At 33.8% G+C, this 26,188-nt stretch overlaps 1 protein-coding gene across 1 annotated transcript; it reads right to left on the reverse strand.

Moving 5' to 3' along the window:
• Positions 1-1,357: 1,357 nt before the first annotated feature.
• On the reverse strand, positions 1,358-24,842 carry LOC120215745. Its single transcript, XM_039213328.1, has 4 exons — positions 24,768-24,842; positions 23,744-24,107; positions 2,107-2,192; positions 1,358-1,952 (listed from the first exon to the last, which is right to left on the reverse strand). The coding sequence occupies exons 1-4, from the start codon at positions 24,840-24,842 to the stop codon at positions 1,488-1,490; spliced, it is 990 nt and encodes a 329-aa protein (XP_039069259.1). The 3' UTR covers positions 1,358-1,487.
• Between the last annotated feature and the right edge of the window lie 1,346 nt (positions 24,843-26,188).

Raw genomic sequence — 26,188 nt, forward strand, 5'->3', positions numbered from 1 at the left:
TAAGTACAAGGATAGATTGATAATAAAAGGATATCGACAAAAGGAATGCCTTGACTACTTTGATACATACTCTCTTGTATCAAGGATAACATATGTAAAGATGATACTCACAATAACCACTTTGTGAAATCTATAAATACATCAAATGGATATTAAAACAACTTTCCTAAATGGGGACCTTGATGAAGAAATTTACATGGAACGAAATGAGGGTCATGTAGTTCTAGGTCAAGAAAGGGAAGTATGTAATTTGTTAAGTCTTTGTATGAACTTAAACAAACACAAAAATAATGACATGAGAAGTTTGATAGTTTCATGATAACAAACGAATTCAAGATAAATGAGTGTGACAAGTGTGTATATGTCAAAACTACAAACATATAATATGTTATTCTATGCTTGTATATTGACGACATACTCATTTTTGGGACTAACAATGAAATGGTAAAACGTATCAAGGACATGTTAAATTCGAGATTTTACATGAAAGATGTGAGATTGGCTGATACGATTTTGGGCATCCAAAATAAAAAGTCATCTGAAGGCCTTATTCTAACACAATTACACTATGTGGACAAGATCCTTGAAAATTTAACAAGGATAATTCTGGTATAGCCATAACTTCAATAGACTCTTGTTCACATTTGTCTAAAAATCGAGTGCGGTCACTGTGGGGGGTTTTCTTATTCCAAGCGTGTTACATGGAAATGGGTGTTCCAGATCGCAAGATGCCGCCGCAAAGATATGTTTTTGACAGTTTAGAGTTCTTGCGCATATCGCAAGATTAACATAAGTGCACTAAGCATGCAGAACTACATGTGTTAAGAGAGAAAAAAAGTAGTAGGAACGTACAGATTTAGCATAAATGCAGTATATTCATCTTTTTCCCTATATAGCTCAACAGCAGTACTTAACATCTTAAAATGTTCCAGTGGTACCTGGTTGTTGATTAAAATCACTGAAAGAAATGCTCATATCTTGGAAAATTTACCTCAATTTGATAAAACTTACGGCAAATAATTAACAAAATCTATCATTTAGAAAGATAAGTCTTCATGGAAGCATGAAGCAGCTTGTTTAAAGGAAAAGGAAGCCGAGTTCTGGTTTGTAGATAAACTTTTTTGAATATCAATAATAAATAAATAAAAAAAGATCATTGATTAGTTCAAGTCACCTTACGATGCAACATACGGAAATCAATGAAACATAAATGGTGGAATGTAGATTAACAGGCCAAGGAAGATTCCTAAAAATATATTTTGATTATATATATATTAATTGTTTAAAATAATTAACCAAAAATTAAATACTCAAATCGATTTAATCTTTCGAGTTGTTGAACTATAATCAAAGCCATATTTATCTTCTAAAATTTTATTTAAAGAAAAATAATATAAATACTAAAAAAAAGAAACTATTAGAGATCCAAACACATTGAAATTTCGCTGTCATATTATTAGCAACCATTTTGAACCCAAAAAGCTCTCTCAACAATTAACTATTGGATTTCCCACAACGAGAGGCCCTTGTCTTCCGTGCTTGAGATGCGCACCCTGCCTATAGCACCCATCACGATAAGCCGTTAACTGAAAAGGCGGGACATTAGCAGCTAGCCACTGATCAATAAAGAAGACAGTTTGGGTGCAAGCAGTTTGAGGTCCCGTGGACGTGACCTCAACGTAGTCACAGTACCAGCTATGGTGCCACCCTAAACCGTCCGAGGTCAAGTTGAGGCTGCAAGGAGGACCAATGCAGCCGCCTCGCACACTGAACACGTCGAGGTTGCCACGCTCATAGTAGTCGTGGGCGGGCGACATTAAACCCCATGATCGCAGATCCGAAATCAAAACCGATCGACCGAATGAATCGCCTAGAACTACACTGATCTTCGAGTCAGTTCCTGCTTTGATCATCCAACCCGTCTTTACGTATAGTGTGTAAACGCAATCAGTCTGCATTGAAGAACAAAGATCATTACGATAATCAAAATACAATGTCCGTGATCAAATAAGGATAATAACAGCTCAAGATCAATCAGTCTAACGAGTGTTGGACAAGATCATGTATGCATATATAGGGTTGTCAATAAATTTTGAGTACACCGGCATTGAAGTTTGCAACAGCTACAGAAAAAAGTAGAGCGATGAAGACTGTTGATGGCAAAGGGCCTTTCATTTTCTTTACTTTATGAACTACAAAATTAACTTATGTTGTGCTTACGAAAGCAGGGAGGCATTTATAAATAAGGAGGATGAGAAATTTTACTATAATTAGAAATATGCTTTCATTATTTATCGGATGTAAATTTCTAATATTATGTTTACGAAAAATAAATTATAAATATGTAAAATTGCAAATATATTTGTAATTAAAATGTATTTAAACTTAAAATTATGTAATATCTATAATTATGTAAAATTATGTTAAAGAATGATAATTTTATTGATGTAATCGTTCTAAATCAATAATATTGTCTGTTGTGTATAATTACATTAATTTTACTCTTGAATTCCTTCAATTGAGTTAATGTTCTCCTTTGATAGAAAGTTTGATTGATCATTTCAATATTAATGTGAAAATTAATTATGTTGATAAGGTGGTTTTCAATGTTAAAATTACCATCTTCGTATGAATGATGATGTGATAGATGAATTTAATTAATATTTGATTGAGTTCGAGAGCTTAATTGATTTTCAGAATCCATTGAGATTTGAGTGATCTTAGTGGTAAAGGAGAATGTTATTCTTCTTAGAAGACCTAAATTCGAGTTGTTGTATCTATAAAATATGTGTACATTATCAATAAATTAAGAAATATTTTAAATATATACAATTTTATAATCATCCCAAACTAGCAATAGAACATGAAGATAAAATTTGTAATAAAGTGACATTCATGAATATCAAAATGTAATTCCTAAGAAGTCAATAAGGTGATATTAATTTGATAAAATAATAAAATATTATAACATATTATAACAAACTAAACAATAATGTAGAAACTCAAATCGGTCTGGCTTGCTATGTTATCTATTTTTAAAAAAAGTTAAAGATCTAAGATAATATTAATGAGTATTAATTTAACGTAGACAATAGTCTATTAATTTTAAATTTATTAAAATATGTTTGAAAAATTGATACTTAAACAAAAAATAATTAATGATTTGTCTAATAAAAATATTTAAAATTTACATGTTTTAAAAGTAAATGAGTCTTGCTAAAAGCCTTCATAATCGAAATTAAAATTCAATTTCATATAGTAAAAAAAGAAAAAGAAAAAGAGTGCCCCTAAATAATAATGGGTGACTTAATAAGTATTTTATCCTTTTGGGCATAGAGGGCCATGGTCTAGGTAGGCCTAGGCCTAAATACGTCCCTGACTGATAGTGTAACACCCTAAACCCGTACCTGACCCGAATACGAATCTGATGTGTCACATTGACTTTTCAAAGCTTGTGTATTTATAAAACCAACCTAAATTTAAAACTTTCATGAATATAAAACTATGTTTACATTACCACTTCAAAACATCACACCTTGATCAAAGCGTATATACTATATGACTCTATTTACATGTCAACACATATAAAATATAAACCAACATACTACGTCAGGTGCTTCTGTTATGATCTTCAAATGAGGATATGTTGTTCTGCTGATCCCCAAGACCGGTCTTCTTGTTTTTCTGTACCTACGTGTAAATCACTTACACGCTAAGTCACAGACTTAGTGAGGCATACAAAAATATATAATACACTTATAACAGGTCACATTATATGCATACTATATTCCATCATATTATCCAACCTTATTTCATTTGATCCTTTTAGACAAAATCATCTCAAATTACATATCAATACATAAATACATATGCGTAGATCATTATTAATCTCCTTATTAATTCATGTGCATACGTGATTCAAAGCAAGCAATGGTAACATGATAAAATACAATCATACAAACTCTTTTCATATCTTTTATATGCCCATGTACATTGCTGAGAACTTAAGGTATGCGAGTACATTGAGGTTGTGCATTATGCTGTCACCACAGCTCGTATGGGGTCCCACTAGGGGAATGTGAAAGTTGTACCGAAGGACCTATGTATATCCCGAAGGATCTCTGTATGTCTCGAAAGACCTATGAACCCTCGACTCTTGGCATGACAACTATACCTATGGTTATCACATCACATAACATGAGCATTATTATTGTATTTATTATTTATTTCTATCACATAAGAATAAACTTATAGCTCTTTATCACATATCCTGTAATACTCTTATAGAGTTCCCTGTTTCCTTATCATATATTTCATTTCACATGTTCTTATTTTCATATGATTACGTAGTTCATATCACTTAGTCTTCTCCATATGCACATATCACATTCATATTTCATAGTCATATAAGTTCATAAATTTATATACATATCTATATTATGTAACATTCACTATAACATATAAACACATATGCAAATAATCATCCATCTCATATTCTACCACACAAGCATTTGAGTACTGTAGACATCAATTTTTTTTAAATTTATTATTATTATTATTATTATTATAATTATTATTATTATTATTATTAACATATATTATTTATTAATATTACAAAACCCAAATCGAGACCCATTTACAAACCCGACCCGTTTACAAGCCCAACCCGTATCCAGCATAACCCTAACAGACTAGGGTTTCTTTCTTCCCAGCCAGCCGCCCAGCATCACAGCCGTTGGATCTGGCTATGATCCAACGGTCCGGATGGTTCCAGATGAAACCCTAGGGTCATGATACCCTCGGGACTACGCCAGCTGCCGCCGCTCCACGTCGCACCAGCCGCTGCCACGCCCCAACCGAAGGCTCCAGAAGTTCCAACGCCAGCCGTCCACGTTATGGCCCTAGGGTGAGTCACCACTGGGAGTCCGGTGACTCACCAGACTCCACTCATTTACCCGGTCCGATGGCCACACCGGTGATGGCTATAAAAACATCACCCCATCTGCAAAGAAGAAAAAGAGAGCCAACAGACCCCAGAGAGACAAAACCGAGAGCAAAAGATACAAAAATAGAGACCAAATCACAACAACCAACAACCAAAAACAAAAGAAAAGGGAGGAGAGAAGCTTACCGAGGAAGCCACGACCACCGGACCTCTTCAAACGTCACCAAAACCTTCAGAAATCGAAGGTACTTTCTTAGATTTGCTCCGATTGGGAGCTTTTTAAAAGAAAGGAACACCGGAACCGTCATTAGGACGGTCCGATCTACATAATGGTGTAAAAATAAATTTTTTTGACCACCGGAGGTGGTGGCCGACGGTGAGAATCGCGGCGGCAGACGGCTGCCGCCCGGTGACCGGCTTCCCTTCGATGAGGGAAGCTAGAGAGAAGGGAGAGCATTTCAATTCTCTCTCAGTTAGAGAGAGAAATAAAAAAAAATGTGAGAGCTGGCCCGAAGGGCCAGCCGGTTTCGGGTTTAAATAGCCCTTCCCGAACGACGTCGTTTCGGGGATGGCTATTTGTGTAATTTTTAAAGGTTAAATCCTTTCCGTAGTCATCCTAATTTGTAAACTTTACATTTTAGTCACTAAATCGATTTATAATCCTTTTAATTCGGTTCTTTAATTTTAATTTTATTTATTTTAGTCCTTTATATTAAAATAATATATTTAGGGTAAATAACAGATTTAGTCCGTTATTTTAAATAATTAATATTTTAATCTGAATAGTATGTTTTAATTTATTTTAATCTAATATCCAAATTTTATATAATTTTATTTTAGTCACTAAATTAATAAATAAAGAAATAGCATGTTTAATCCCTATAATTTTGATTAATTATAAATTAGGTTTTTAATTTTAATTTTATTATAATTTAGTCACTAATTTTAAAAATTTTCTTTTATTTTACTGCTTTTAAATATATAGTTCTAATTATATTTTTATCATTTTAATTTTACTTGTTTATACATTTAAATATTTTTATTATTATTATGTAGTCATAAATATATATATAATAAATAATAATTTATATTTTTTCAATAAATTATTTTAATATTTATTTTTCAATATCGAAGAAAAGGGCAGTCTTAATACAACTGGATGTCCTATTCTGGTATTTTAAAATTAAATATTATAAAAAATTATTATTTAATTTTATTTAAAATAATATTTATCAATATTAAAGAAAAGAGCTGTCTTAAAACACCTAGAAGTCCTTTTCTGATATTTCTAAATAAATAAATATTTATTTATAAATATATATAAATTATTTTTTTCTCATAATTATAATTTTGAAATAATAGGATTATAAATTAAATATATTTTGAATTTTTAATTTTTAATAATAGAGACAATTTATATTAAAAAAGTACCAATTTTGGGCGTTGTAGGGGTGCTAATCCTTCCCTAAACGTAACCGACCACGAATCCCTTTTTATTATTAAAAAGAATGAATTTTTGTTTAAAACGCAGATCAGTTTATCTTTTAATTGATGTTTTCTTAAAAACTCTATTAAAAGATATTTTTTAGGTATTCGACCTACCTAACCCAAAAGGCCGATGGCGACTCCCAAATTATTTTCAAAACCATTTATTCACATCACTTTTCCCATCAAGTAAATATTTCGTGCCCGGACGAAAACCGGTTACGACAGCTTGGCGACTACGCTGGGGATTGGTCAAACTTTAAAATCAATTATTAATTGTCTCTATTAATTATAAAATTAAAATTAATATATTTAATTTATAATTATTTCTTTTCAAATTTTTTTATATACTTATTATTTTTATAGTATTTATATATTTTCTTATTGATATTTTATTTGCAAGTATTTTATTTCATTATTTATTTTTCTGTCAGAGGTTTGAACATTTCTCCTCACACACAACACTTGCATTGCATAACATAAAGCTCTATAATTGAGTTTGTCCCTTTTAAGTGGGAGTGAAAGCGACGTCTTCGTGAGAATTTATTCTCCGTGTCAGACCTAGCAAGTAACTTTCGGGGTTTATATGCTCTATGTCTTCGTGAGAATTTATTCTCCGTGTCAGGCATAGAGAAATGTGTCCCCTCGAATTGAACTCGATTCGTTTAAAGTCTATAATGGACTAGGATTGAGGGTTTGATAGCCCAAGGGGGCATCAACAAGGACAGTTCGGGTACCTTTATTCTTAGATCTGAAACCCTGCATATAATAAACCCTAGAAACTTTTCCGATCTGAAGCCATGCCGAAATTTTGTCCAAAATAGGTGTACACACAGGAGAAATGAATTCTAACTTTCTTTTTAATTTATTTATTTATTTTCTTATGGATTAAATTACATGTAAATTTAAATTATTATGAAAAAGCATGTTTAAATAAAGATATTTAGGTAGATATTATTAAATTTCTTTATTATATAAACTAATTCATTTCTTTTTGTGTGTTTTTTATTTTTTTTGTTTGCATATCATCATACAGGATAAAAGGCATTGATCCTCGTGTTAATTGTCTCATTGGAAAGCCTTCATCCATGGATAAAAAGTGTTCAAATCAAATAATTCTAAACTCAGAAGTAAGACAGTGGGCTGAGGACTTACAAAGACAAGGAGGAGACAGTCTGCAAGATGATTATGTATCAGACTTGGCCAGTTATGCTCCAGTTTCGCTAAAAAGAAATGACATGCAAGATTTGCGAAGCATTTGGGAAAGTTGGGACTCAAACAAAAAGTTGCAGTTTTATCAGACTTACGGAGACATCCCATATTTGCTCTATGTCGAAGTTGATGATGACTTACTTCGAGCCCTAATTCAATTCTGGAATCCAGGGTACAATTGCTTCACTCTCAATAAAGAGGACTTGGTCCCTACTATTGAAGAGTATACAACTTTGCTACATATAGAAGGGGCTTTGGAAAATCGAATTTATTCAAAGTCAATTAAAACTCAAACCTTTCGAGTTAAATTAGAAAAGATTGCCGGAGTACGAGAAGAATGGGTGGCATCCCGTACAAAACAAAAAGGTGAAAGCGAAGGCATTGCTTGGACCAACATTAAAGAACTTATTCAGAGTCATCCAGACACTAAAGTACAATTCGATCTATTTGCTTTGGGTATGTATGGTATGGTCATCTTCCCAAAAGTATTGGGATATATTGAAGCTGCAGTAGTAGATTTGTTTGAGCAACTACCAAAAAAGATTAATCCTGCTTCTGCAATTCTAGCAGAGACTTTCAGATCGTTAAATGCTTGTAGAAAGCTAGGAGGTGGACGATTCTCAGGGTGTACCCAATTGTTATATGTTTGGATCCGTAGCCATTTCTGGAGGACAGAGAAGGTTTCATACAGGCGCTTTAATAAGGATTACTCACCATTAAAAGAATTTCTTGAACAAGAATGGCCGAAAGAAATTAAGAAAGATATGTGGATTAATGCCTTTCGAAATCTGCAAAGCAATGACATTGTTTGGCGAGCCCCATGGCAAATCCAAAGAGAATTCTTTTACAAATGTGGTGATTACAACTGGATAATGCTGCTCGGATTGTGGGGAGGAATTGGATATGCACCACTTCTGGTCATAAGACAGTATGAAGGTCGTCAATTTGTACCTGTCACCACTGGATTACATTCATCTGAGTTCGCATTCCACAGCAAAAATTATAAAAGAAATATCATGGAAGCCGTTACAGCTTGGAAAACAACTTTTTGTATCCGAGCTAAAGCAGCAAAAGAAATGCTAACTCCTGATTATGAGGAATGGAGATCTATCAAGAAAAATGAAAATATTCCTCTACCAGATCAAAATGAGGATATCTCTATGGAAGATCACATTAAGGTGGTTCCATCAGAGATTGAAATCCTGAGAGCTGAGTTTGAAGCAGAAAGAGAAGGCTGGTCGAGAGAATTAGAGCAAATGAGACGAGATAAAGCTATGTTGGGTGTTGACATTGACTTTCATTCATCACAATGTGCAATGTTGAGAGAAAAAAGAAAAAGTTGATGGTGAATTTAGAGCATTAAAGAAAAATTACCAGGAGTTATATAAATCTTGGAAAGCATCAGGACCAAGCCAATCAATAGTACAGATGACTAGAGAATTGAATATCGAGAAAAGTCGAGTTGAAGATCTGAAAGGAAAGAATAGCCGTCTACTCAAAAGCCTTGAGAAAGGAAAGCAAAAAATGGAAGATTTTGAGGTTGACAGAAGAGAGCGAATTATAAAACACAAAGCTGAACACCGCGAGATCATGAATGAAATGCAAAGAGAAAGGGATCGAGCCAAAGATTTAGAAGAGATGAAGAATGACATCTTTGATAAATTTGAAGGTGAGAAAAATATCATGTTCAAAGGATTTGAATCTGAAATGAACCAGCTGATTGCCGAACTTGAAGTCAGAGGCCAAAAGATTGAAGAGTTCAATATTGAAAAAGAAAAATGGGAGCTGGAAAGAAATAATTTCAACACCAAACTTGAGGTAGAGCAAGAAATGGCTAGCAATTGGATGCAAAGATGCAGAAACAAGAATGTTCAAATCCAGAAGCTTAATCAAAGAACGCAAGAAGCACGAACAAAACTTGAAGAAGATCTGGATCAGTCTAGAAACAAAAATGCAGAGTTTAATGCTTACATTTTGCAACTTGAAGAGTCATTATTTCACGAAAAGGTTCGTCTAGGACCTATTGATCTCAAAGAAAGTAATGAGGAAAGTGCTTCACTACGAAGACGCATTAGAGATCTTGAAAAAATTCTGCACAATTGTCAAGTCAGAATCACTGAATTAGAGCAAACTCTTGAAGGAACTAATGAACAATGGAAAAAGTCAACTGATTTCTATGTAGAAACAAGTGAAGAAAGAAGTAATATGGTATTCGAGGCCATGGTACAAATGAGCGAAGTTGCTAGATATGTTGGGGAACTAGCTGTTGAAGCTAAAATAATTGAGCATCACGTTGATCCAGTTTCTAAGTTCGGAAAGAAGGTGTCATGGCTAATGAAAGAAATTATAGAGCTTAATAGGAAAGCTACGCCTTATCTGTAGTTATGAACTATTATAAAGAAACTTTTGTATGCCGATGAAAGTTGTTCTATGACAGTTAACTTTTTGGATCAATACCTTTTGCATACATGCATTTTGCATACATTCATTATTCATTGCATTATTTTATTTATGTATAATTATTATTAAGATAAAATTCATTAATTAAAATTTGAAAAAATAATATAATAATATCAGAAGATTTTTCAATCGCAGTTATTCTGGCCAAAAGAGAAATACAACATCACTACGGTACTAGACAAGCTACTAAGAGAATTATGGAGGATAAAATACAACGTATTGAGGAACATCATAATAAAGAACAAGCAGAAATGAGAATGAAGTTGGAGAAAATTGAAGCCAGTATTGCAAATTCACAAGACAGCATGATGCAGAAAATAGAAGACATGTTTAAAAGACAGGCTATCATTGGAAAAATGCATGAAAATCCTGTATCTTTCGACCAAGAACCTATGTATCCTTTAGGTTTTCCACCAGAACCAATTTATCACTCTGGTACTACACCTATACAAATCAATGCTCGCACATCAGCATTTCAAGAAGCCAAACCACATGAAAATCGACAAGTGGATCCTGCATCTTCAAGCAAAAATCCACTTATATCAGATGTGAAAATAGGGGATTTTAATACTGAGCATTTAATCCCAGATTTGAATGAGCTGAATGAAAAAGAAAAAGTAAATGAAGAATTGACCAGACAGATCAAGAGCTTAGAAGAACGAATGAAATCCATGGAAATAACTGAATCATTCTATGGGTTTGACGCTAGTGAGTTGAGTTTGGTTCCAGACTTAATCCTCCCCATCAAGTTCAAAGCTCCCGAATTTGATAGATATGACGGTACCACATGCCCTTCATCCCACATTACTATATTTTGTCGCAGAATGGCAGGATATGTGAAAGACGAGAAATTGTTAATTCATTGCTTTCAAGATAGTTTGACAGGACCAGCTTTAAAATGGTATACTCAATTGACCAAAGCCAACATTAGATCCTGGAAAGATCTGGCTAAAGCATTCTTAGAGCAGTATCGCCACGTAACAGACATGGTCCCTGATAGATGGACTCTCCAAAATTTGGAGAAAAAGAATAACGAAACGTTCAGACAGTATGCTCAGAGATGGCGTGACACGGCAGCACAGGTTCAACCACCTTTGTCAGAAAAAGAGGCCACAGTAATATTTGTCCATACATTGAAAGCTCCTTATTTAAATCATCTAATGGGGAATGCAACCAGAAATTTTGCAGATTTGGTCATTTCTGGAGAACTCATTGAAAATGTCTTGAAAAGTGGCAAAATTGAATCAAATGAGGGGTCTAGTTCCAAAAGACCTATGTACCGAAAAAAAGAGAATGAAGTCAACAATGCAAATTCTTACAACAAGGATTCATCAAAAAGTGTTACAATAACCCAACCAAGGGTTAAGAAAGAAGAAACAAACACTAATCGAGCAGAGTCCAGAGGATCTCGAAAGGAAAATGAAAGGTTATCTTTTATACCTTTACCAGTACCATATGCTGAGATCTATGATTCGCTGTTAAAAGCAGATGTCATACGACCCTATCCTTTGGTTCCCATGCAACCACCATTCCCTCCATGGTATGATGTAAAGGCACACTGTGTTTACCATGAAGGAATTACGGGTCATTCTATTGAAAACTGTTTGGCATTCAAAAGGGTGGTTCAAAATTTGATCAACACTGGAAAGTTGGAATTCAATTCACCATCTACATCAAATCATCCAATGCCAAATCATGGAGATAAAAACGTGAATTCAATTCAGGAAGAGAACAGAAAGAAAGCAAAAACTGACATTTCTGAAATTAAATCTCCTTTTGTTTGGGTATTCCAACAACTCTCTTTAGCCGGTATAATTCCACAACAATTCAGGCCAAAGCATAATGAAGGCAAGAATTATTGTGAATATCATCAAGAGAAGGGGCATGAAATTCAACTATGTCCTGAGTTTAGGGATTTGGTACAAAAATTGATGAATAGTAGAGAGACAGAATTCTTTGAAGAAGAGCCAGGAAAAAAAGAAGATGATGTTTGTTCATCAGAGGATTCTAAACCTAGTCAGAGAACAAATGATCCTGTGATCATTAATGTGAAATCTTCTACGATGATTCCTGAACCAATAAAGTCAAAAGTAGTTATCACCACTCCTCTACTATTTCCATACAAGGATACCCGCAGAGTACCTTGGAATTATACTACCAATGTTTCAATGGTAGGAAGATCTATTTCTCTAGAGAAGAGAAAATACAGAGTCTGGGTTCGACATCTGAAGCAGTGAGTGAAGTCGGATTCTTTACAAGAAGTGGGAGATGTTACTCTCCCGAAACATCCAATGCTTCAGAACAAGTGAAAGCAAAAGGAAAAGCCATGGTAATTCCCCAAAAGGTATTTTATGATGAATCCCCTCCAGTATTCAATGAGCCTGTAACAGAAAAACAAGCTCAAGAATTTTTGAAATTCCTGAAACATAGTGAGTATAGTGTGGTTGAACAACTACACAAACAACAAGCGAGAATTTTTATTCTTGATCTATTGATGAATTCAGAAGCACATAGAAATGCTTTGATGAGAATGCTCAATCAAACATTTATCCCTGAAGATATATCCATCAATAAACTGGACAGAATTGTGGGACATATAGCCGTTGACAATTATATAACGTTCACGGATGATGAAATACCTGAAGGCGGAATGGGGTCAGTAAAAGCTTTGAATATCACTACACATTGTCGTGGTCATGTTTTGCCAGGAGTATTGATTGACAATGGATCTGCTCTCAACTTGATGCCTCTAGTCACACTTCAAAGAATGCCTGTGGATAAATCACACATGAAGAGCTATCAGAATGTAGTACGAGCCTTTGATGGTACTCAAAAAGAGGTGCTCGGGAAAATGGAAATACCGTTGTTAATTGGACCAGTCGTGTACAATATTGACTTTGTGGTGATGGACATCCACCCTACATATAATTGTTTATTAGGGAGGCCATGGATTCATTCAGCAGGAGCCGTTCCTTCTTCATTGCATCAGAAATTGAAATTTGTTGTTGATGGACAACTAATATGTGTCGGAGCTGAAGAAGAAATCATTGCGTCTGTAACAAGTGATGTTCCATTTATTGAAACCAATGATGATGCTCTTGAATGCTCTTTCCGATCTCTTGAATTTGTCAATGCAACCTTTATTGCAGAAGGAAGCAAAATTCCATATCCCAGATTATCTGATTGTACCAAGATGACGGTACGACAAACTTTAGGCATCGGAGCTAAAGCTGGGAAAGGTTTAGGAAAGAATATTCAAGGGAATTCAGTTCCTGTAAGTATAAAGATGAAGAAAGATCGTTTTGGGCTTGGATTTAAGCCCAATTTTCAGCAAAAGAACAAAGAGATGAAAAGAAGATGTGAAGACAGAAAGGCAAGGTTGAAAGGGAAAGAAATCCTTTGGGAACACATGTCTTTCCCACAATTGAAGACCACATTCAGATCAGGGGGAACAATTAATGTAGAACAACAGCTTGTTGAGGCCTTTAAAGAAGAAAAGTTGATGAAAGATCAAAGCATATTTGAAGAAGCTATGAATGGATTATTTATCAACATGATCATGAATGACAACAAGACTGACAAATACTTAGATAGGATTCGCCCATGTTTTCCTGGAGAAACACTCAACAATTGGACCACTGAAGACCTTCCTATAGTTTTTAATATTAACACAGAGTAATATTCAAAACTAATCTTTATGTTTAGCTCAAAAGTATGAAAACTTTTTTTGTTATCTTGTAAAGGAAATTAGGTTAAATATAAGAAATTTTCTTTAAAATTTTCAGATGGTAATCATTCTTTACATTTTCTTACATTTATTTATTTCATAAATTTACTATATTCTTTCAGAAATATGTCCGACTTAAATTTGCAGGTATCACCATGTTAATAGCATGTTTATTCCTAAATTTAATCAAGAGATAAATTTAGAGCAGCCCATATGTCTGGAAGAAATCAATGAGTGTGAGGATGAACTGGAATGTGATGTTCCTACTGAATTATTAAGACTGGTAGAAAAAGAAGATAAACAAATTCTACCTCACAAAGAGGAGATTGAAACTGTGAATCTGGGAACAGATGAAGAAATGAAAGAGGTAAAAATTGGTACTACTCTGACAATCCAGATAAAACAAGAATTGATAAATCTTCTTCAAGAATTCAAAGATATCTTCGCCTGGTCTTATCAAGATATGCCTGGTTTGAGTACAGATATAGTGATGCATAAGCTTCCAATCAATCCATAATATAAACCGGTCCAACAAAAGCTCAGGCGAATGAGGCCAGAAATGTTGTTGCAGATCAAAGAGGAAGTGATGAAACATATCAATGCAAGTTTCCTACAGGCAGCCAAATACCCAGAATGGGTAGCCAACATTGTTCCCGTACCAAAGAAAAATGGAAAAGTTTGAATGTGTGTGGATTACAGAGATCTTAACAAAGCTAGTCCGAAAGATAGCTTTCCATTACCCCACATAGACACCTTGGTGGACAATACTGCAGGACACGCATGGTTTTCATTTATGGATGGATTTTCAGGATATAATCAGATAAAAATGAATCCTGAAGACATGGAAAAAACAACATTTGTAACCATATGGGGCACATTCTGCTATAAAGTGATGCCATTTGGATTGAAAAATACAGGGGCAACGTATCAAAGAGCCATGGTAACTTTGTTTCATGACATGATGCACAAAGAGATTGAAGTATATGTAGATGACATGATTGCCAAATCCCGAACTGAAGAAGAACATATTCAAAATCTGAGAAAGCTTTTCCAGAGATTGAGGAAGTATCAATTAAAGCTCAACCCCGCTACATGCAAACTCAGTGGCATATCGTCCAAAGATGAATGGGGCAGTTGAGGCAGCAAATAAGAACATCAAGAGAATCATTACAAAGACCACTGAAACTTACAAAGATTGGCACGAGAAGTTACCTTTTGCTTTATATGCATACCGAACTACTGTTCGAACATCTACAGGGGCAACACCTTTTTCTTTAGTCTACGGGATGGAAGCAGTCTTACCAATTGAAGTTGAGATTCCATCGCTTCGAATATTGAGAGAAACAAAATTGGATGAATCCGAATGGATCCAAGCTAGATTTGATCAATTGAACCTTGTTGAGGAGAAAAGATTGAAAGCTATTTGCCATGGACAGATGTATCAAAAACGGATGATGAAGTCTCATGACAAAAAAGTACATCCAAGAGAATTCCAAGAGGGTGATCTAGTACTAAAAAAGATCTTGCCTATACATAAAGATTTCCGTGGGAAATTGATGCCTAATTGGGAAGGGCCATATGTTGTGAAAAAGGCCTTTTCCGGAGGAGCATTGATCTTGGCAGAAATGGATGGAAAAATTCTGAGAAATCCAATAAATTCGGATTCTGTCAAAAAATATTATGCTTGAAAAAAAAAGAAGAAAAAAGGGGGGTCAAGGTGAAAACCCGCAAAGGGCATCTTGTAACCAAATGAAGGATTTGAGTTGAAAACCTGAAAGGGCGGCTCAAATGCATGTTGATATTAGGCATCTGGCAATTGAACCCTCTTAAGATTTTGACAGTTTGGGAGAAACTTCACATCTACAAGCATTTTGACAACATTTGAGATCTTCCAGACAAAAGCTTACATCATTACTCTAAATTGTGTCAATTTGATTAATTTAGAAATACTTATGCTAATAATTTGTTGAGTCATTTGAATTTTTATCATTCTTATGCTTGTCATAACTTTGAATACAATTCTATCTATTTCAAGTTCAATTTATTTGAGATTCAATTTGTTTTCGAAAATTCAATTTATTCTTTTATGGATTAACATAATTTTGAAATAAGTTAAAGATTTCTGAATATCACTTTATGTTAATACTTTTAAAGGCATGGAATACAAAGATTCAAAAAGAATGGGGTATAGTGGAGCAGTAGAAGAGACAGTTTGTTGTAGCAATCATTGCAAGTAAATGCACCAACAAAAATCTTTAAGCCCATGAATGATGTTTATTTCTTCCAGTAAGGTTGTTACAATGGATGACACCGACAATAAGGTTGAGTCCATTAAAACTACTTATCAATTGCTCCAATTGATCATCATTCCGCTCTTGCACATCTGTTTTCAAAAGTATGCCAAGACAGTAAACGACAACCTCTGCATCATTGATCCCAGAGAAAAGAGACAGGACATTGATACTACCATGGAACATGTTTCTATACAGATCATCGTGTATGGTTTTTAGGGAAACCTATAAGTATTTCCACTTCATCAGATTCAAGTAGAAATAAAGAGACCCAATAGCATCTTCTGGAAGTGTTCTTTGAGTTATCTGATCTGGTTTGGTATGAACCCTAAAAACCAATCATTGAATTTAGAAGATGAATGTGCTCATAGCATCTTCTGGAAGTGTTCTTTGAGCTATCTGATCTGGTTTGGTATGAACCCTAAAAACCAATCATTGGATTTGAAAGATGAATTTGCTCATAGTAGAAATAAGGAGACCCAATAGCATCTTCTGGAAGTGTTCTTTGAGCTATCTGATCTGGTTTGGTATGAACCCTAAAAACCAATCATTGAATTTGGAAGCTAATGTGCTCATAGCATCTTCTGGAAGTGTTCTTTGAGTTATCTGATCTGGTTTGGTATGAAACCACAGAACCAATCATTGGATTTGAAAGATGAATTTGCTCATAGTAGAAATAAGGAGACCCAATAGCATCTTCTGGAAGTGTTCTTTGAGTTATCTGATCTGGTTTGGTAGGAACCACATAATTAATCATTGGAATTAAAAGATGAACTGCATGATCATCTTCATTAAGAAGCTTCTTTTCAAGCTTCTTCTACTTATTTCTTTCCCAAAAAAATCATAGCCCAAGTTTCGCCTTTTCTTGTAATTGGTATCATTGCATAATGGCTTCCTACCTTTTACCAGAAGAAGTGCGTCAGCAGCCTTAGCCATTTGAGCAGCATATATAAAATCTGTCAATTTTGTAATTGATGAATCTGAACCACATCTCTTCATGGCTATTGAAGCCTCAGCTTCTGAGAATCCCATTTCTTTTCAAGTATAACAGTTTACTCTCCTCATCAGAATCAGAATTCAAGATTTTCTCGGTATCAAAAGAACTATCGATATCTGCGAAATCATCTTGAAAGATCACTTCATAATCAGATGAGTTGTTATCAGAATCAACATGTTGCATGAGTGCGAGCTTTTCAAGAGTCTATACTATTGAGTTTTATTCTCAAGAGATTTTGTGACATTATATCTACATCTACATTTGTCAAAGATGATAGATTCTCTGATTTGAAGAAGAAAGATTTATTGGGTTTCTACAACTGAAGAAATACTCAGTTCACCAATCTGAAATCAAATAACTTAACATTCATGCATCATATTTAGGTGTTTGCAAAAATAGGTGCATTTTCATTCATTCTCATCCATGTTGAATTTTGACAGGAATTTCAAAGATTTTTAGCAAAGATTCAAATCCATCAATTGGTGGATCAGCATTACCAGATAGAGTTCATAATGAGAAGAACTCATCATCTGAAGAAGGAAGAAGAAGTTCATAATGAGAAGAATTTGTTCAACCTTTTGATTCATTATTTGATGGATTAACATTGCCAGAAAGAGTTCATAATAAGAAGAACTCATCTAAAGAAAAAGAAGAAATTCATAATGAGAAGAATTTGTTCAACTTTTTGCTTGAATTCATCATTTGATGGATCAGCTTTTCCAGAGAAAGTTCATAATGAGAAGAACTCATCTGAAGAAGGAAGAAGAAGTTCATAATGAGAAGAATTTGTTTAACCTTTTGTTTGAATTCATCATTTGATGGATCAGCTTTTCCAGTTCGAGTTCATAATGAGAAGAATTCATCTGAAGAAGGAAGAAGAAGTTCATAATGAGAAGAACTTGTTTAACCTTTTGTTCAAATTCATCACTTGATGGATCAACATTTCCAGAGAAAGTTCATAATAAGAAGAACTTATCTGAAGAGGAAGAAGAAGTTCACAATGAGAAGAGCTTGTTCAACCTTTTGCATAATTCTATCACAGAAGCAGATAAATTAGCATCAACCTTTCCAGAGAAAGTTCATAATGAGAAGAACTCATCTGAAGAAGAAAGAAGAAGTTCAAAATAAGAAGAGCTTATTCAACCTTTTGAATGACTCTATCACAGAAGGAAATAGGTCAACATCATCCCCAGCGGAAAAGTTCATAATGAGAAGAGCTAATCCCAAAGAAGAATTATTTCAACATTCCCATCATAATCAAGGGAAGCCAAATGAAAAAAAAATTATTGTCTTTTTCGTCTTTGCTCTATTCTTGTTAACACAAGGATGAGCAAAGAGGGGCAGCTGTAGACATCAATTTTTTTTATTTTTAAATTTATTATTATTATTATTATTATTATTAACATATATTATTTATTAATATTACAAAACCCAAATCGAGACCCATTTACAAACCCGACCCGTTTACAAGCCCAACCCGGATCTAGCATAACCCTAACAGACTAGGGTTTCTTTCTTCCCAGCCAGCCGCCCAGCATCACAGCCGTTGGATCTGGCTATGATCCAACGGTCCGGATGGTTCCAGATGAAACCCTAGGGTCATGATACCCTAGGGACTACGCCAGCTGCCGCCGCTCCACGTCGCACCAGCCGCTGCCACGCCCCAACCGAAGGCTCCAGAAGTTCCAACGCCAGCCGTCCACGTTATGGCCCTAGGGTGAGTCACCACTGGGAGTCCGGTGACTCACCCGACTCCACTCATTTACCCGGTCCGATGGCCACACCGGTGATGGCTATAAAAACATCACCCCATCTGCAAAGAAGAAAAAGAGAGCCAACAGACCCCAGAGAGACAAAACCGAGAGCAAAAGATACAAAAATAGAGACCAAATCACAACAACCAGCAACCAAAAACAAAAGAAAAGGGAGGAGAGAAGCTTACCGAGGAAGCCACGACCACCGGACCTCTTCAAACGTCACCAAAACCTTCGGAAATCGAAGGTACTTTCTTAGATTTGCTCCGATTGGGAGCTTTTTAAAAGAAAGGAACACCGGAACCGTCATTAGGACGGTCCGATCTACATAATGGTGTAAAAATAAATTTTTCCGGCCACCGGAGGCGGTGGTCGGCGGTGAGAATCACGGCGGCAGACGGCTGCCGCCCGGTGACCGGCTTCCCTCCGATGAGGGAAGCTAGAGAGAAGGGAGAGCATTTCAATTCTCTCTCAGTTAGAGAGAGAAATAAAAAAAATGTGAGAGCTGGCCCGAAGGGCCAGCCGGTTTCGGGTTTAAATAGCCCTTCCCAAACGACGTCGTTTCGGGGAGGGCTATTTGTGTAATTTTTAAAGGTTAAATCCTTTCCGTAGTCATCCTAATTTGTAAACTTTACATTTTAGTCACTAAATCAATTTATAATCCTTTTAATTCGGTTCTTTAATTTTAATTTTATTTATTTTAGTCCTTTATATTAAAATAATATATTTAGGGTAAATAACAGATTTAGTCAGTTATTTTAAATAATTAATATTTTAATCTGAATAGTATGTTTTAATTTATTTTAATCTAATATCCGAATTTTATATAATTTTATTTTAGTCACTAAATTAATAAATAAAGAAATAGCATGTTTAATCCCTATAATTTTGATTAATTATAAATTAGGTTTTTAATTTTAATTTTATTATAATTTAGTCACTAATTTTAAAAATTTTCATTTATTTTACTGCTTTTAAATATATAGTTCTAATTATATTTTTATCATTTTAATTTTACTTGTTTATACATTTAAATATTTTTATTATTATTATGTAGTCATAAATATATATATATAATAAATAATAATTTATATTTTTTCAATATATTATTTTAATATTTATTTTTCAATATCGAAGAAAAGGGCAGTCTTAATACAACTGGATGTCCTATTCTGGTATTTTAAAATTAAATATTATAAAAAATTATTATTTAATTTTATTTAAAATAATATTTATTAATATTAAAGAAAAGAGCTGTCTTAAGACACCTAGAAGTCCTTTTCTGATATTTCTAAATAAATAAATATTTATTTATAAAATATATATAAATTATTTTTTTCTCATAATTATAATTTTGAAATAATAGGATTATAAATTAAATATATTTTGAATTTTTAATTTTTAATAATAGAGACAATTTATAATTAAAAAAGTACCAATTTTGGGCGTTGTAGGGGTGCTAATCCTTCCCTAAACGTAACAGACCACGAATCCCTTTTTATTATTAAAAAGAACGAATTTTTGTTTAAAACGCAGATCAGTTTATCTTTTAATTGATGTTTTCTTAAAAACTCTTTTAAAAGATATTTTTTAGGTATTCGACCTACCTAACCCAAAAGGCCGATGGCGACTCCCAAATTATTTTCAAAACCATTTATTCACATCACTTTTCCCGTCAAGTAAATATTTCGTGCCCAGACGAAAACCGGTTACGACAAGTACATTCTTATGTAAACATATATAACTTACACACATTTAATCTAAACTATAATATATGCATGTTCATGCTATTATACTATGACATTTACCTTGAAAATAGACTTATCACAAGTCTTATTTCCATTACCTTATACCTATATTATGCACTCACCTTAGCCTTGCTTGCTTTTATTTGATTCTAATCTCTCGATTGTTCCGGAACAATATTACGCTCTAAATCTACATAGTAATACATTAATACATATCAATATACTAATTAATATATTCTAAACTATCACTCTTTAGACTAAAAAGAAAGCAATTTTAATGTTTTAATGAAGGTATGCATCGATGCACTACACCATGTATCGATGCATCCCTTGACGGGTGCATCGATGCACTATCTATGCATCGGTACATAAATCTCATTCGATGTTTGTATTTTAAGGGGATGCATCGATGCACTACTTGTGCATCGATACTCTGATGGCATTCGATGTTTTTATTTTAAATGAGTGCATCGATACACTTTGAATAATTTTTGGGATTTTACCCTTGATACATCGGTACACATTGAATGTGCATCGATGCACATAGCCCAGAAATGTTATTTTTTAGCACGAAATCCCTTCATAATCCCCTCAACACTACATAATTCACCTCCTTTTATATCTCTAACTTGCATACACTTACTTAAACTAATTATTATCCATTCAATACCTCTAAAACTTAGAAATCCAATCCTCCATATAGAATTTAAGAATCTCACTCAAATTCCAACATGTTCTAAATCTAATTCTAACACTTCATATCCCTTAATTAGCTTGATGACAAGTCAAATCTCACTTCCCATGCTTATTATGAACTCTATTTCAAGATTTTATTTTTCTACTTCATTTCTTAAATTCTTCATATACTCCTCATCTTGTGGTTTTAAGATAACCTAAGCTTTCTTTAAGCTTATTTATCATCTAATGATCATAACCTAATCTTAAATTCAGTTAAATAGCAACCAACAAGAAATCTTACCTTTGCTCTTGGCTTCCACACGTGAAGAAGAAAGGAGAATAAGAGAACTCTGGAAACTAGAACCTTGTCTCTCTTCATTTCCACGTGTTATATCATATATAAAGGAGGAAAAACAATCTTTCTTCTTGTGGAATTACTATTATACCCTTATACATTCCATAATTATCATCTAATCCAATAAGAAATTATTCCTATTTAAGTTATTAAACTTTTAACTTGTTTCAAAATCGAGCACATAATTTTCAAAATTTATAATTTAGTCACTTACCCTAATTTGGGATGTTATAATTCTCCCCTCCTTTAAAGAAAATTCTTCCTCAAATTTTCACCGCACATACACTAAGAACATATATTTTAATGTTCTTATGTTGTTTTCTTTACTTAATATTTCATTCCTTTAGTTCTTTAACTACCTTTTTCTTTTATATATCATTATTATGTCACTTATCATATAACCAATAACATCAGTTTTTATTACTCAAAATCATAAATCACTCAAATTCTTTATCAATCTTTAATTGCCTTGCAATAATAACCAACTTTTATTCCATCATCACTTATCTACTTCTTAATTTCCTTAATACATATAAATCATTCTTTATTTCTCTGACTAAGTCTGCTTGACCAAGAAACATAACCTTTATCACATCTGATTCTTTAAACTTTATCCTTTCATTTCCTTATTCCATTATTCCTTTATTCATTCAAAATCAAAATCTCCTTATACACAAATCATATCTTTTCTTTCATGCTTACATACTCTTTTCCTATCACTTATGCTCATCTCTGATTACTGATCTTTATCACCTCTTTATAACTTTAAAAATCAACACTCCTTGCATAAATCTTATTCTTTGTAAAGTTCTTGTTCGAATCACAATACACATATCCTTAACTTCCTTCAAACATATTAATCCTTATCTCTTTCACTACATCACATTTACATAATCAAATACATAACCATTTACAAATTTACGCCATACTCTGTTAGCTTAACATGACATCAACTTTAATCTTTAACTACGTTATTCATCACTTAACATTGTCAATTTGCAACAGTTCTTCTAATCATATACATTCTTTCCGGTAGAAACTAACTCGATATTAATTTATTTAACTCATTCAACTCACATTCGTACTCATTCACAATGCAAATTTCATGCGTTCAAACTCAAGCATCACAATTTCATCTTATAAAACAATCATCAATGTACCCATTCTTAAACCCTTGCAAAACAGTACGTATCTCACTTGATTCTTTTAAAATAATTTTTCTTTACATAATTTCTAGCAAAACTTTTAATCCAATCCATTACTTTCCTTTCTAAACTTAATTTTATATACATTCTTAACTCCTTATCTAATCTTCTAGTACCATACTCTACTATTCAAGCGTATCCTTCTTTCATCAAATTTTTTATCCTTTGATATGTGATACAACTAATTCTAACCAAGGTTGTATTTGAAACCCAACATACTAGTTCTCTTAATCCTTATGAACTTTCTCCTTAGAACTTTAGCACTATAACACTCCTTCCATCTGGGCACAACCCATTCACAAACCACTTACATACCTCATATTCACTTAATTTAGCATAACAACAATTCATTCAGTTTATAAAACTGTACTCTTATCCATACACGTTACAATTCCCTTGTTTCAAATTCATAAACTCTATCTCCATATATTTATACACTTGTCACAGATGCACTTATTCTTGAGATCTTCTACAAATACTCACCACATCATTTACATACTAACTATATAACTAGTCCATCTCCAATATTATTTCCAATCCCTTGAAAAATAACTCTATTGGATTAACAGAGAATTCAATTCCCTGAATCCAAGTGGAACACCTTCCACATCTTGTTTACTTGAGCACTGCGCCCTACTAAATTTGTCACTTTAATATTACTACAAATGACTTCTATCTAGATTCTCAATTCTCTCACCCATTCACTACTCATATATAGATATGCAACTCGGATCAACCAATATCATAACACATTTATTGTACAATAAAAAAATACCTGCTACTATCTTTGGGTCATCACAGTCCTCATTGATCTTGAGATTATATACTCTAGCCGTGAAACATATTTCCTGTTGAGTAGAAGATTCTGCCTGATTTCTTCCTCTACCTCTACCGCGTCCTCTATGAGACATCGAAGAAGATCGCTCTGACTGTACAGGCTCTCCAGCCCTCAACGGACAATCCTTCATATAATGCCCTGTTTCTCCACATCGGAAACAAGCTCCGATGATCACTCTACACAATCCATTATGGCTTCTTCCACAAATCTGACATTGTATAATTTGACTCTGATGTGCCCGCTTATCGCCATACCTTCCAGACTGAGTTTGTTTAATTCTCATTTGATTTGATTCCTTAACGGAGGATGCCATCGATTCTGAAGGTGCTTGAGATCGAAAACCCGAATCTCTACCTTTCTTGGGTGGTACCATGCTCAATGAAACCCCATTTCTCTTAGAAGATTGATCTCTCTGCTCCTCAAACCGTTCATTTTGAGCTCTTTCAAGAGCTTTTGCATGATTTACTACCTCTTGAAACGAGGACAAATTTAACACGATTAACATATCTTTTAATCTCGGGCGCAAGCCCTCTACAAACTAATCACACGCATCTTTCTCGGTTGGAATCAACTCAGTTGCAAAACGACTTAACTTGTTAAACTCACACTCATACCCATACACAGTACGATTCATCTGCTTCAAATTCAAAAATTCTTGCTTTATTTTCCTGATGAACTGATCTCCTATATACTTGTGCTTAAATTCTTCCAAAAACAAATACCAAGTTATCTGATCACTTGGCATCCTCAAAGTGACATTCGTCCACCAAATTCTCGCTTGCCCACGCAGCAAGGAGACTACTCCGTCTAACTTTTCCATATCATAACAATGGAGTCCTTCAAGCATGATTTTCGCATCGTTAAGCTAAATGTCTGCAACAACTGGACCTTCCTCGGCTTCACCTTTGAACTCAGGAGCTCCTAATCCCTTTAACTCTTTTAGCACATTCATTCTTTGTGTTGAGGAGACATGAGGTTGGAAACATGTCAATACCGCGTCCAGCGTTCTAAAGAACACATCTTGATCAGCTACAGGCACTCCAGAAGGTGCCTGTTCTTCACCTTGTCTGACCAGAGCAGGTGAATTACTACTCTCAGTTAATCTTTTATCTCCTGCTTCACCTCGGGAGCTATCTTGTCCGGACATCTAATAAAATATAACCAAATAAGTCTATTAGCATGACAACATACTTATTACTCAGATCAGATCAGAAGTTATCACTACTATGTTGGCTTGTATATATCTAACGACACACTAGACTCAGGTTTATGCCTAGAATCGGCTAAACCGTAGCTCTGATACCGTTAAATGTAATACCCTAACCCGTATACGAATCTAAGGTTTCACATTGACTTTTCAAAGCTTGTGTATTTCTAAAACCAACCTAAATTTAAAACTTTCATGAATAAAACTATGTTTACATTACCACTTCAAAACATTACACCTTGATCAGAGCGTATATACTATATGACTCTATTTACATGCCAACACATATAAAATATAAACCAATATACTACGTTAGGTGCTTCTGATATGATCTTCAAATGTGGATATGTTGTTCTGCTGATCCCTGAGACCGGTCTTTTTGCTTTTTTGTTCCTACGTGTAAATCACTTACACGCTAAGTCACAGACTTAGTGAGGCATACTAAAATATATAATACACTTATAACATGTCACATTATATGCATACTATATTCCATCATATTATCCAACCTCATTTCATTTGATCCTTTTAGACTAAATCATCTCAAATTACATATCAATACATAAATACATATGCGTAGATCATTATTAATCTCCTTATTAATTCATGTGCATACGTGATTCAAATCAAGCAATGGTAACATGATAAAATACAATCATACAAACTCTTTTCATATATTTTATAGGCCCATGTACATTGCTGAGAACTTAAGGTATACGAGTACATTGAGGTTGTGTACTATGCTGTCATCACAGCTCGTATGGGGTCCTACTAGGGGCATGTGAAAGTTGTTCCGAAGGACCTATGTATATCCCGAAGGATCTCTGTATGTCTCGAAAGACCTATGAACCCTCAACTCTTGGCATGCCAACTATACTTATGGTTCTCACATTACATAACATGGGCATTGTTATTGTATTTATTATTTATTTCTATCACATAAGAATAAACTTATAGCTCTTTATCACACATCCTGTAATACTCTTATAGAGTTCCCTGTTTCCTTATCATATATTTCATTTCACATGTTCTTATTTTCATATGATTACGTAGTTCATATCACTTAGTATTCTCCATATGCACATATCACATTCATATTTCATAGTCATATAAGTTCATAAATTTATATATATATCTATATTATGTAACATTCACTATAATATATAAACACATATGCAGATAATCATCCATCTCATATTCTACCATACAAGAATTTGAGTACATTCTTATGTAAACATATATAACTTACACACATTTAATCTAAACTATAATATATGCATGTTCAT

Source organism: Hibiscus syriacus, unplaced genomic scaffold (assembly GCF_006381635.1).
Source record: "Hibiscus syriacus cultivar Baekdansim isolate YM2019G1 unplaced genomic scaffold, ASM638163v2 tig00110156_pilon, whole genome shotgun sequence".
NCBI lineage: Eukaryota > Viridiplantae > Streptophyta > Magnoliopsida > Malvales > Malvaceae > Hibiscus > Hibiscus syriacus.

Bases quoted from the DNA above. Each gene is read 5' to 3' on its own strand.
- LOC120215745 (XM_039213328.1), bottom strand. From the start codon at position 24,842: ATGTCCGGACAAGATAGCTCCCGAGGTGAAGCAGGAGATAAAAGATTA. The intron at 24,108-24,767 runs GTCAGACAAGGT...TTTGAGGAGCAG, and splicing joins GTAGTAATTCACCTGCTCTG to AGAGATCAATCTTCTAAGAG. The intron at 2,193-23,743 runs GTAGAGGAAGAA...TTAATTTTGTAG, and splicing joins TCATAGAGGACGCGGTAGAG to TTCATAAAGTAAAGAAAATG.